The sequence below is a fragment of the Camelus bactrianus genome, chromosome 20 (genome assembly GCF_048773025.1).
Source record: "Camelus bactrianus isolate YW-2024 breed Bactrian camel chromosome 20, ASM4877302v1, whole genome shotgun sequence".
Taxonomy (NCBI): Eukaryota; Metazoa; Chordata; class Mammalia; order Artiodactyla; family Camelidae; genus Camelus; species Camelus bactrianus.
In genome coordinates, this window is record NC_133558.1 from 34,103,849 (window position 1) to 34,118,543 (window position 14,695).

The 14,695-nt window shown below is 39.0% G+C and overlaps 1 protein-coding gene across 12 annotated transcripts in view; it reads right to left on the reverse strand.

Annotated features, from left to right (window-relative positions):
* The window catches only part of PKHD1 (PKHD1 ciliary IPT domain containing fibrocystin/polyductin), a 369,459-nt gene that overhangs the window by 111,615 nt on the left and 243,149 nt on the right, over positions 1 to 14,695 (reverse strand). For all 12 annotated transcript variants that reach the window (XR_012501162.1, XM_074348887.1, XM_074348889.1 and 9 more), the window contains one exon: positions 207 to 320. Coding sequence is in view for 11 of the 12 variants with exons in the window: in XM_074348887.1 (XP_074204988.1) it covers positions 207 to 320 (114 nt within the window). In the remaining variant the exon portion in view is untranslated. The remainder of the gene's footprint in view (positions 1 to 206; positions 321 to 14,695) is intronic.

A 14,695-nucleotide genomic window follows, 5' to 3' on the forward strand; every position in this document is an offset into this window, starting at 1 on the left:
GTAACCTTCTGCATATTTTTCATCATCTCTGAGTCTTAGTTTTGACATCTGTAAAATGTATACTCCTTACAGGAGCACTGGTGAGTGAAATCATAAATATAAATGACCTAGAAGAGTGCCTGGAATTTAGAAGGTGTCCTGTGAATGGGGCTTCTCTATCAGAAATACACATTTCATTTTTAATAAAAACTTCATTATACTCTTACCAATTGTTCCTGGATCAACACGAATTCCATTGAAACGGTCACAAAAGACTCCCTCCGAAGCTCTAAGGAGAATCAGAAGCTTTTTCTCTTTTTCTAAAGGATTTTCTAAAGTACCTGTTTACAAAGAAAAGTATGTCATGTAAAGTTAGTTTGAAATTTAAAGAGAGAGAAAAATTGTGGTGTAATTTTGAGAAATGCGAAGTAGATGCTATAACGTAGACTAGAGGAAGAAGAGCCAATGTTGCAGACAGGAAATAAGAAAGCAGGGGTGGGGGGAATAGATGCACTAAACTTCTCTGAAGGAGACTAGATTACTGTTTAGTAAAAATTCACTCTCCTTCCTTAGGGCAGAGTATACTTTCCTGACCTGCTAATATTTAGCTTGGTCACATGACTTGTTTTGGTCAATGACATTTGGGTAGAAGTGATAGTAATGCCAGTCCTGAGTTGATACTTTAAGATGGTTGGCAAGTTTTTACCAGTTTAACTTGCAATGATGTTCTCTGCCGTGAAAGGAGAATTCCTTAAACAGCCTCTAGGGTCTAAAGGAAGAGACATACACAGCAGACCCAAATAGACCACATGAATTGGAACGAAGTCTGGCATAAAAATCTGTTGTTGTGAGCAACTGAGACTTGGAGGTTATTTGTTACACAACACTATTACAGCAAAATCTGACTGATACACAGTTTATGGTTGGATCCCCACATTACATTTAGCAATTAAATCCTCAAAACGCATCCGAGATAAGTAAGTATGATTCGTAACTCAATGTTACATATTCATACAGAATGAGTCATAGAGGTTAAATAAAGGACTCATCCAAGTTTATCCAACTAGTAAATAGCAGGGTCTGACTTTGAACAATTGTCTGTTTATTCTAAGTGTTTTATTAAACACTAATAGGGTATTATCTAAGCCTAAATTTTTTTTAGCAGCATAAGGACACAATCCATTCAGGCTGGGATACTCAAACAGCAGTTGGGAATTACTTCTGAGCTTAATTTGTTGATGTAAACAGCAGAGTTTGGCCACTTTCAAGGTCTGAGAATTGTTTGGGGAAATTGCTGAAATTGTGTTAGAGAGTATGGACCAAACAAAGATTATTTTCTTCAGAAAACATATCTTAAAGCACATAACACATTACAAAGCATTAGATTTTTAAAGAAGGAACTAGTGAGAAGATTGTCTCCAAACTACATTCTGGATCAGAGAGGTTGACAAAATACATGTTCTTTCAAGCAGACCTTTCCAGCTAGAAATTTCTAAAAACATAACCCAAAATGAGATTGCCAAATATGGTATAAAGTAAATAGTAAACTTAAAATGGCCTGGTTGTCCTTTTGGTTAAGTGGTCTTTCAGGGGGCATAAAATCATTTTCCCCAGTTGTCACCCCAGGCAGACCTGGTTAGCCAAAGGCAGAGTGTGAGTTTCCAGCTTACTACCTACCTGCCTCCATAGTCCAGCCTTCACAGCCATTGGTCTACAAGGGATTGTTAAAAGTCATGTCTCAGAGAGGTAAATAAATCTGACTGGAGTCACACAGCAGGTCACTGGGCACGCAAGGATTAGACCCCACTGCCTGCGCTTTCCCAGTGAAATGCGAAGGTCCACTGTGGCTCCATGGAGGTGACGCCAATCCTCAGTTGAATGACTAATGTATATTTTTAGCCAAAACAAAGATGTGCTGGAGCAGAAAGAAGGGACGCAGGGGAGGAGGAGAATGTTTAAGAAAATGTGTGTGGTGTAGCTCTTATCTGGCGGTTATAAGTCTGGCCAGTAAGCCGTTTTCCAACTGTGATTTCATTTATTTCACGGAGGGTAGTTTAGATTCACGGGGGGAGAAAAATGGCCTAGCACTAAACAGATACCAGAGAGAAAAAAGTAGGACAGTTTTTGCCCTAGAGAAATGTTTGCAGAGTCCCACAAAAAGAGTTCAGCGTTCCTCTAAAATCAGAGATCAAATCAATTATGCAACCCAAAACTACAGCACATGGGGTGCTTTCACAGAAAGTCTGGACAAAATTAGTCAGCCTGCCGTGATCTTTTGGGATCTGAACTGACCAGAGTTTGGATTCTTTTTTTGTGACGTGGAGGAAGGGAAAGACGGAGGATAGAGGCCGAGCAGAAAGAAGGCAAGAGGGACCAAAGAGAAGGAAAGAGATGCTATTTTGACATTAAAATGCAGTGTGTCTCCGGCATGTAAAAACCAAAGAATGGAAAGCCTTAAAATCTGGGCTCCTCGTTTTATTCTCAAATCTAGCAATCAAAGGAAGGTGAGGCGCTCTCACCAGCCTGGGCTTGTTCCCTAGATGAGAATAGCCACCACTAAGAGAAGGCTCCCAGGAGAATGCAGTTCCTCTCTGGTTTTCCTTTTTCAAGCTGCTTCAAACTGCCCTAAATGGTAGCAAAAGGCATTTTCAACCTGGATGAAGGTAGATACTCTCGGTGGAGGGGAGATCATTGCCGTGCTGCAGAGAGACATGCCAGTGTCTGCACACGTGAGCTCCTTTAATTCCCACAACCCGCGGTGGATACCGCTGAGGTTCTCATGCGGCGACCAAGACAAAGCGAGGTTCAGTAACTTGTCGGAAATTACACAGCTAGTAAGTGGGGGAGCTGGGCTGAGACTTTAAAGACCCCTCTGAGAATATGCGGACAGAGAGGAATAGGAAAGAAGTAAAGGGAAGTTGTCAAGACTTAGTACGACGGTGGGCAATGGAGAGGAAACGGGATACATTCCAGATGCTAAAAACACCTGGGGAGATGGAAGAAAAGTTCTGGTGTACGAAAGATAACTGTTATAATGATTGGAAGAATATGTTACAAATGGATTCCATGAACTTCAAAGGCAAGAAGAAGGACCTTACATTATTTGATTAACTAAGCCTCTTTGATGGCATCAAGTATAAACCTAGTTTACACATAAGTCCGCTCTCTCAGCCTCACTCCCCACACCTTGTGAGTCAGCCACCCCACATTGAAGTGCCCCCCCTTCCCTCCACCCTCCTCTGGGCACAGGAGACCCCTCCCCAGGCTTTTACATGCTTCACCTTCATCCTAACTCCTCCCTAAGGAGATAGCGTGGGATATGGGCAAAGGCTGGCGCCCGCAGTTCTCCACTGCAGGGCTGTCTGTTCGTACGCAGGGCTATCTGTTCTCCACAGCAAACATCTGAAAATGTTTTGAAACAGCAGACGCCTGGGAAAGGCTCTGTGCATTTAGAATGCCTTCCTTTTCCTCCAGTTTCCTTGCCACGCTCAAGAGCTGAGCCCCCTAAACCAAGTCCCTGAAGAAGACCAAACCCAGCTCGGATGCCACCGCTTCTGGATGCTTCCTTATCAACTATGTCTGTGTTAGGTGGCCGTCTGTGTGCAGCACAACATACCATGTTTTTACCTCAACACTTAACCTGACTGCCTCTTTCTCTTTACAGGGTGCTCACTGACAGAGGGGGCTGTATTTCTAGCAGCATTCACTTACATTTTATCCTCAAAATGGGGAGCTAAGTAATTTTCACCAATCCTCTTATAGAAAGCAATCAGAAATAAAAACGGATACTCCACAGTAAAAAAGTCTCATCTCACCCATGTTAAATAACCTTGAGTGTGCATGTGCCAAGCATCATAGCTTCAGAATAAATAAAGCAAAAATTAATGGCAGTACAAGGAAAAATAGATACACCTATGATAACAGTGGCAGATTAAACACAACTACTCATAAAATTTAAAAAATAGTAAGGATGCAACAGTTCTGACTTTTTGACTAATAAACTTTGCAAACAATGTAATAGGCATAGATGAGAAGCTAGACTTACAAAAAAATACACATTATTTTCAAGCCTGAATAAAACATACAACAAATATTGGTCATACAATGACACTAAAGCAGGTTTAACAAAACTTAAAAGGATTAAAACCATATAGCATATGCTTGCCTATCAGAGTTCAATTGAAATGTACACTTCACCTTGGGAAAGGCCTATAAAATGATATTAAAATATATTAAATTTTTATTAATTAAAAATTTAATTTAATTGGATAATTTCCAATTATCCAGAAATACTATTAAGGAAGTGAAAAAGTAAGCCACAGAATGTGCAAAGGTATCTGCAACACAGATAGCTAACGAGAGGTATGTTCCAAAACGTATAAATGACTTCAATAAATTGACACTGAAAAAAGACAATTCATCATTTAAAAAGGAGCAAAGGTACAGTGACTTCACAAAACAAGATACCAAATAGACAATGAAAAATTTTAAATGCTCAATCACATTAGAAACTAGAGAAATGCAAATTAAAACAGTCATGAGATCCCACTACATACCCCCTAGGATGGATTCCTGGAAGGCGAGCTGTGTATATTTTTATTTTATGAACTTTTCTGTACATGTGTGTCATATTTCACAATAAGAAATTATGTTCCAAGGACGCTCATCAATAAGTAATTGTTCATCAAAAGAATGGAAACTGACCAAAACTGTATGTTTTCTGCTTCTCTAAACCATTACATTTTTTTTACAGCTTTAGTGAGGTGTAACTGACATGCAAAAAACTGCATATATTTAATGTATACTGACCAAAATTTTAGACACATCTCCCTAATAAACTTTTTGACAGGTCCTTTTCACTGAATCCAAAGCAACAAATTTTGTTTCTAAATAATCTGTATTTCCATCCAAGTTAACCTTGAAATTCCATAAACATCATGATTGCATGTAAAAGATACGTTAAGATATTAGCCCCCAAAATCAATTTTACACATTTTCTCCTGTTCTCAGAAGTAGGTTATATAGTGATGGCTTTGGAGGTTGATCTTCTAACTGGAACATGACTGTGTCTCTCCTGTCTTGCTAGAGCTATTTTCTTCAGAGCAGAGCCTCCAGAACATTCTTAATGTCAGACCCTAACTGACAAACAGCGCTAAATCAATTACATCAGGAAGCATGTTTTATTCTGAATTAGCTTTTAATTCCCAGTGTAGACTTGACACACTTATCCCTAAAACACTCTTCCCAAATAGAATAATCCCATGTGAAAAAAAAAAAATGGAGGCTGGGAGGGCTTTCTGCCCAATGAAATAAGACGTGGTTATAAGAATAACCAGTAGGCACTATCAAATGATAACCTCCAAACCCTCAGAGAGTGATTTTATTCAAGCTGACAAATTTTGATCATTGATAAGGGAGGCCTCTCAGCTCGTTAACAATTGACAAAAATTAGAAGTTAATGTATAATGTATTTATTTGCATACTTGCAAAATGTATTTTAAAAACCCTTAAACCAAAATTTCCTAAATAAGATTAAGCTAATTTAATTCCGTAAGTCTCGGTTTCTGCAACTTCCTATAAAACAGGCACAATTAGAACATTCATCTTTCATTAGGGTTAAATGATGTCGCGCATGTTAACGATACATGGCACCGTGTCCGCACATAATACATGTTCTAAAAAATGTTGGCTCTTAGTAGTAATAATAGTGTAAACAGTAGTGGTAGTAACACTCGAGAAATGAAACGTTTCAAAGTTGAGGTTTAAATTTGGAAATTAAAGAAGGCAAGCTCTTCCTAGCAAGTAATGTCCTATTCCTAAAATGCTAGAAAGTAGACATTTCAAAGGTAATATTTCAAAAATATTAGGTGATCATTTATTTGAATGCCCAGCCCATGGAACTGCAGGGAATATAATTAAATTCCTCTCACACTCAAATACCCTTATAGGAGTTTTTCTAACAAGAAAATAAAGTATTCATTCATTTATTTACTTATTCACCTGTTTGCTTAGAATTATTTAGTGTTTCCATGGAACTAATTAATTAAATAATATTCAATAATTACTTTATTTATTATATAATTATCTAATAATTTGAAAATAATTAATAAATTTCTAAGGAATTCTATGTTATTGGGATAGAAGTTCAAGAATCCAAAATACAGTTTGGGAAACACTGACTTAGGAAATTAAAATATTAAAGTAAAAATGGTTACTGTGATTGTGTTTAGTGGACACAAACCCAACAAGATAGAAGAATCGTTTCTTGTATCAGTGTTTTGCTTAAAAATATCTATATATATTTAAGATTAATGCAATGTTTGTTGGGGAACTAATAGCAATCTGAAAATAAACAGGTATCTCTGTGCTCAATCTCATTTTGAAATCTATATTATTTAACTGCTGGCTGCCTGTCTTCTTAGGAACCTATGGAAATAAAGTTTAGTGTTTCCTGAACGTGTGTGTACAGAACAAAGCGTTTATGCTTTTGCCCTCATAGTTAAGTAGGATACTTAAAAGTCACGTTCCCCTTTGATTTCACTGTTTTATTTTATCAGCTAACTAGTAGTTTGATTAGGAAACTGTCAGCACAAACAGAAAATGATCTGTTGACTGAGAGCCACAGTAGCTAATTTATAAACCATCCATTTTACAGGTATCAGTGTACACTTATACTCATATTTACACATTAAATGTGAGATTAATTTGTATTATTTTTATCATCAACTTGAAAGACTTTTTTTTAACTTATATTATTATTTTTAAACAAACACCATCACCAGATTCTCTCTGACTACTCAATGAGTCTGAGTATTGGGTATTGTGGCTTTAAGCTGGATGATACGTTTTAATCTACACTTTTCTCTGGTCTGTCTCCTTATTTCTTAATCATACAATGAGTCTTATAGAACTGTCAGTTTGGAAGGTAATAAGCAGTGTGTGGATTTCTCTTCTTTTTAGGATTGAGAAAGTCACAATCACAGAAGAAATGAAAGAAACGTCCATACACCTAGCACCCCATTTTCCGACAACCCACTTCCTATGCTAATGACGACCTGAAACTCCTGGCTATAGACGTGAGACAGAGCTGACGAATAGCCATCACTAGCTCTGCAAAACAATATGTAGCAAGTTTTTTAGGCTAAAAACCCAGTTCCTAGCATGTTTACCGGGTGACTAGGCAGGGCATCCCATGACCTGGCTCTGACAGGCTGAAGGAACAATGCACTGTGAAGTCCTCAGGGACGTTGAAGTGTGGGGCGTGTGTTGTTTACTTAGGAATCAAGGAGATTTCTGTTAAGTTTTTAAAGACACAAATACATTATTACTGAGTATCCTCCTCTGAAATCCTCCAACAGACCATCACGAGAGAATTTTCCATTTGCCATTGTAAAAGTATGCATAAGGTTAAAACACTTTGCACTGAGTTGCACATTTGGATCAACAACATGTTAACATCACTGATAACTAAGATAACAAACCGCCCATATTAAAGCAGGGAAATGATGTCGCAGCTGAAAAAAAAGACACTGATGAGAAGGATGAGTTCAAACAGCTATTCATGGGCCAAGAAATACAGACATTTAAAACACTCAACAAACCAATGTTTATTGAACAGGCTCTGAGTCAGGCATTTTTATTAGTTTTCCGCTCCTCGGTGGGATAAAATTGAAAATACTTTAGATTTGTACAAGATCACCAACTTCTTCAGTGTGTTTTGAACCCCAGTTTACTTCTTTCCTGGAAGAGGGGGGCTTGTAGTCATTTACATGTTAACACTGTAATTTTTTCACCACAGATGTTGACCTTTAAGTGTAGGGAGACTGAATGTATTACAAGAAAAAGGCATGGAGCTGAAAGACAGATGGAGATGTGCCCATTCATTTATATATACACTAATCAGTCACAGGCACATAGAAGCCTTCTGTGTACTAGGTACTAGGTTACAGAACGTCACAAAGAAGCCTGTCGTTTAACACAGAGAAGACACTCATGAAAACATACTATTTCATAACAATAAAATGAATGCCATAATGACGATATGGATGAATAGAATGGACCAGAAGAAAAAATACACTGAAACCTACTGAATGGAGGCAGAAAATGCTCATAGTAAAGCTAATCCTTGGACAAAGGCTTGAAGAAGGAATATTTGAAGTGACTAAAATAGTCCCTAATTCTGGTCCTGCTCTTCCCCAGCCATGAGACCTTGGAACAAATCAATAATTTCTTTGGATTCAGTTTCGTTATCCATGCAACCATACAGATGATCCACACAATCTCTGAGGTCTGAGATGTCACAGTTACAAATCTACTGTTGGGGAATTTTCCAAAAGCTGTATAAGAGGTTGCCAAACCAAAATTGTAATCCAGCTTTCTAGAACTTCCATATTCATGAAGGTCCTAAACTAATTTCTTCCTTGTTAAAGTCATGCTCATTAGATTATCAAAAAATAGTCATTTTCAGCACCTCTTGGATACATGTGCATTCTTTAAATGCTTTAGAAAGTGATGCTACAGGGCTGAAAATCCAGCCTCCACCATGAAACTCATGCCTCCTTTTCATAACTACCATTCTCCAGCTACTGTGGCTGCCTTTCTGCCTCACAACTACGTAAAGTCCTGGCTCTGCCTAGGAACTTTACACCAGCTCTTCCTTCTGTCTGAAATCCTCTCATTCAAATTTTTGCAAGTCTAGCTCCTTCCTGTCTCTATGGTCTGAAGTTACACTGACTCTTCAGCAAGGGGTCTACTAACAACCTATGGTGCCAACACCTGTCTCAGCTCCTTCCCCTACTTAGTCCCCTTCAGAGCATGTACTGCCATCTAAAATGAACTTCCCCATTCATTTCACTACTTCATTGTCTGTTGCCCCCAACAAAAGCACGCAAGCAGGAATCTACTCTGTTGTGCTCACTGCTGAACACTCAAGTCCCAGGAAGAGTGCTTGGCACTTGGTTGACATTCAATGAAAGAGAAAAGTGAGGGAAGGAGGTGGGAAGGGGACAGAGACAGGAAAAAAAATCTATTTTCTCCTTAATATCTACTTATTTCTTCCATTTTATCATCCAAAAGAAGGCTTGTTATTCAGGAACGCTTATAAAGGTTTGATGACATCACTCAATACGGACAACTGTTCATTTTCAAACATGAGATTGAATCTGTTCAATCATACTTAAGACTATATTTTAAGACAAAAAATAAAGTGTTAAAGAATAGATAAATGATATTAAACTTATTAGAAGTTACTGTCCTTCAGGTAATGTGTTGAATTTTTTCCTTTGTTCAACATGCAAAGTAACATTTTGTGTCAAAACGATATCTGACAGTCATTATAAAACAAAAACAAAACAAAAACAGAAGATGGACAATTTCCTTTCCTGCTTTCTTTGTTCTCTTCACTGTATCTCAAGCTGCTAACCACCAATATTTCTTACAAATCCCTTTCTTTGTTTCAAGATATTATTTTCTTTTCATTTTCCTTCGACCTTCGTAACCATTTCCTTTCCTTTCTCCTTCCTGAGCTCAGCTTCCCCTACTACCCTTAAAAGTCTGGTGTTTGCCAAGATGTCAGCATTGGTCAATTTTTCTTCTTTGTCTCACAGCTTTGATTCCCATTTTGGATGATAACCCTCAAACATACATATTTAGTACAGTCCTCTCTCCTGTGTTTTCTCCTAAATCGATTGGCCCTCCACATATCACCACTTACACAGCCCACTGAAATCTAAATTTGACATATATAAAGGTTTACTAGGTGCCTGACACTGTTTAATTGCTTTAATAATGTTAACTCAATTTTTTTTTATAAAACTCTAGAAATTTATTATTATTATTCCCATTCTAGAAGTTAAGGAAACTGAGGCAGAGACAGCCCACGTAATTTACCAGAGTTACTCAACTAACAAGTGGTGGAATTGAGGTTCTTTCCTGGTCCTATCATGGACCCAGATCTCCCAACCTGAAACCTAAGATGTATCCTCAACGTCTCACCTCACGTCAAAATTGCTACTCGGCTCTAGTGAGTTTTTTACCTGCTCAATACTTCCCATTCTTCCTGTTTAACTCCAGTGCCTCCAGTTCAATCTTGTACAATTTCTTTCCCGAGACATCTCATAGCTTTCTCAATTTCCACTGCACCCCTTCCAATATATCCCCCACACTGCCAAGATGGATCATCCTAAGACCAGATCTAATCATGCCACTTCCCTGCTTAAAAATTATCCAGTGACTGGACACTGCCTTCGTGATAAAACCCAAATTCCTTAACATAATGCGTCAGGCCAATAAGCTGTGTTGGCTACCACCATTCTGTAAATCCTACAATCCAGACATACTCATCCCTTACAATTTCCTGAAGGTATAACACGCGTCCACAAATATGTGCTTTTTCAGATCTCTTCTTTTATCTCTAATCCCCCTCCACGTTGGGAGAGGTGACACTTGCAATTATCTTTTTATTTGTTTGTCTCCACAGCTTCATTGAGACATTTCTTGAAAGCTCAGTTCATGATTTTTATTTCTGTACATCCAGCTTCTCTTTGGCACGTGGTCAGCAATGAGCAAAAACATGATGAATTAAAGGATGGACAAATAAGTGAAGTACCTTAAGCTTATCTTAAGTGTTTTGTTTGACTAATGAGACAACCGTTGAACGAAGAATGGAATTGAGGTTGGCATTTATAACACAGCTGTAGCCCTCTAAGCAAAGCTTTGATCTTAAACTTCCCTTCTAATGCTAGCATTACGATTCCACTCTACTAAAAGTCAACTGATACCTTTTGAGAACACCAGTTGCCTTAAAAGCAGGACCACCAAGAAGTACAATTCCACAGCTTTGGGACTCGGACCGAATGGCATCAGATAGCAGACAGACTCTGGCAGTGATCTGTGCCAATGTCCACATCAATGAAGTTTATTTGCTAACTAGTCTTATTACCTATTTCATGTTGGGATTTCTTTAGGGTGTGGGAGAAGGGGACAGATGGGTTGAAAGTCTTCCTTCAGGCATAATACACATAGGATTGGGCAGATGGGTTCCTTTTGGATAATCAACCTTGAGGCCTGGAACACATGGACAAGCAGACAGAAAAAGAACGTACCATTGTCTAGTAAGAGACAAAAATATACTAGGGGCTGGACAAATTTTAAAATAAGTTTGAAATGTATAAATCAAAACTGCAAAGAGGCACAATGCCCCTTGCCTTCAAAGGCATGGATTTTTAGGCAACAAGTTCTAATTCTAGTAATGAGTGACCTCAGAAACCTAAAAATCACTTACGAAAAAAAAAGACCACTCTTAGCAGTAGGCAGTGTCAAACTGAAATAAGTTTTCTAGTGACAGGAACCAGGCTCAGTTTTATTTCATATTCCTATCAGTTAACTGGATGAGGATTTTATAGAATATTCAATAGATGAGCAAGTGATATTAATCCAGGAAGAAATTATCAGAATCCAAAAGGATTTCCTCGCTATGGAAAGATGGGTTGAAATAATAAAATAGAGAGATGAGTGAAGAATAATACACTCAGATCTCCCTAAAGCCCAAGGGAGAACAAAATAATCCTTACACAAGCGCACGATGTAGAGACATGTATTTGAGGCAGCACAGCTCAATAGAGTAAGAATTAGAGTTGACAACATAGTTGGCAGGACCAACATCATGACACAATGGGACAAAGAATTTAGTTGAATCTTTGGCTTTTGTTTTTTTGTTTTTTGGGGGGTTTTTTTGTCTTTAATTTCAGAGGCTTTGTTTTATTTTGTTTTCTTAGTTGAAGTCTAGTCAGTTTACAATGTTGTGTCAATTTCTGGTGTACAACATAATGTTTCACTGTTTAATCACGTTTTAAAAATCACATTAATAAATATTAACTTACTTAATTTTTTATAAAACTCTATAAATTATTATTTTGTTTCAGTCAGACATAAGCATACATATATTCTTTTTCAGTTTCTTTTTTATTTTCGTTATAGGTTACTACAAGGCATTGAATATAGTTCCCTGTGCTACACAGTATGAACTGGTTGTTTATCTATTTTATACATAGTAGTTAGAATTTAAGAAGGATTGTATCTGTTGTGGGAGGTCCACTGACACTTCATTCCAAACTCTGCCCTCCTGTACTCCGCTCACTGCCCCCGGGATGCAGCTGCCCTGCACGCAGGGCATCAGTGAGTCCTCTTTTACTCAGAGTTCCGGCTGGGTGTGGCCAAACAGTAGCATGAGCAGGAGAGGAGGGAGGACAGAGAGTGAGACCAGGGTCCTTCCTGTACCGAGTGCGATTCAGTCGCACAAAAGTTCACGCTGCTGTCTGACAACCTCTTATTCCAGTAACAACTTCTGCCTCTCTCGCCTTCAGGGCAAGGGGAGGTAAGGATACTCTCCCATTTCCAGCCCTGGAGTTTGCCTCAGGCCATTTGGATTTTTGTAAATGGTTCCTTCGTTAAAATCTCCTCAAACTGTCCGATTCAATATGCCATGTATTTCCTGCAGACAGCCTGCCAGATAAACTAGCATTTATTAAGCACCTATTCTACGCCAGGCACTTAAGAGCTGCTACATGTATGGTTCCAGCACCCCTGAGTAGGTTCTAGCCTTGCTGTGTACTTTACAGACGAAGGAATGCAGGTGTCCAGAGGCTGACTTGCTTAAGTCCAATCATCAAGTAGGTGACCAGGCTGGACGGGACCCCAGGCATCTGACTCAGAGCCCCCGCTGTTAGTGCTACATTCACCCACTCTGCTCAGAGTCTGATGCTCACATTCTTAATCGGGGCAATAGTTCTTTTCCTTGGGCTTCATACTTTCGGAGGAATTAAACAAAGCTCAAGTGCGTTTAGTGACAATTTCAGGAAGTGTGAAGGGAACTCATAATGCCGAAAAATGTAGAGCGGGGTGCAAGTTTGTAAAATCTTTCCAGAAAGCAATCTGACAATACGCTTCAAGGACCTTAAAGCATGTGCTTATCCTTAGGTCCAGTCATTCCACTTGTAAAAGTCTACCCTAAGGAGATAATCAGAGATATAAATAATGATTTAAGTGCTAGGATGGTCGTTGCAGAGTAAGTTACAAGGACAAAAAAAAAATCTGAAATAACCTTGATGTTCCACAATAGAAAAATGGTTAACTAAATTATTACACATGTATGTGTATGTATAGACTCACATTGATGTGGAATATTAAAGCTATTAAAATTGTGTCTTGGATAGAGAACAAATTGGGGGAAATTCTCACATTATTAGTATAGGATTCGAAAGGTTATCAAACTATATTCTATGTTTTAAAGTGTGTGTGTGCATGTACACATGCATGTATAGGAAAAAAATGATCTTAGGACTATGAAAACGTTATCTGTAGTTATCTGTACATTTGTGAATATAAATGATTATTTCATTTCTTCTGTATGACTTTCTACAGAGTTTTCTGTGTTTTTCAGGTTGTACAATAGACTCAAAAAATAAAAATTATTTTAAAACATGCATACTGTGATTAAAATGATATGACTATAACTATATAATCATCATAATAGCCATGATTTATCTATGATTAAAATAATAGGAACTTCATAACCTGAAAGAGAGACGATTCAAGAAGATGTGAATGAAGGGCTTTCAAAGGGAAGAATTTGACACTTGTCCTGAATGGATCAAACAGAAGACCCTGAACCAACAGAAATCAGAGGAAGACAGACTTTGGGTACAAGAAGGAAAAGGATTCTAACAGACTTCTTAACAGTGGGAACACGTGGTCTCAAAAGGGTTTGATTTTTCTGTCACCGGAAGTATTCAAGAAGAGGTTTGATTTCTTAGGAACTTCTTGCAGTGATTTAAACTTTGGACAGGGAGGTAGTCCTAGAAATCTCTCCTTCCAGAGATTCTAACATTTGTGTGCTACTGAACTACAATATCTAAATATTTCCTCACCATCCGAGACTGATTTCTTTGAGATAAAGTAGTTTTGTTTCTGAAAAGTCCTCTTTTAAGCTCCTTTCGGGGGCAATGTAGAATGCCTTACTAAGTTCAAAAGTAGTTCCTTTGAGGGCAACGGACCTGGCTTTCCATCACTGTGCACTGACTGCCTACAGCAGTCCCAAGTGCATAGCCCTCCTACAGCAACCGGTGTTTTCATTTAAGTAAGCCGATGTCCCAGACCTGGTTAACACCTCACCCCAGACCCACTCCATCCCGCCTGGTCCTCAGTCTCTGCAACGCGCCTCCCTTCCCCGCGGAGGACCCTCATCTGCCAGCACCACTGAGTCTCTGGCCCTCCACCAGCCACCCTGGGAGACACAAAACAAAACAAAGCCAGGCAGAGGGGGTCCTGGGTTTGGGGAAGCCCAGGCGAACCGCTTGCCTTCTCCCCAGCTCCCTCCCATCTCCCAGGGATGTGGAGGTTCTACAGGGCCTCTCCCGGGCTGAGCAAACAGGCTCCCTGTCATTTCACAGCGATTTCCCGCCCCTGTAAAGCGTTCACACAGAAGCTTGGCTCTCAGGTCTGTTCTCTGAAGGATCTGCCCTAATTCGGCCACTGAAATTGTATTGTGAGTTGGTTGATCAAAGGATAACAAATCCACCCTCTGACATCTTTCTGGAAGAGTGAGCCACAGGTAAATTCTGCACAAAGAACCAAAGGGAGGCCTAATGTGTGGCCTGGAGGAGGCAGGGAGAGCTCTGCAGTGAGCAGCAGCACGGGGAGCCCGGGGCCAGAGCCGCGG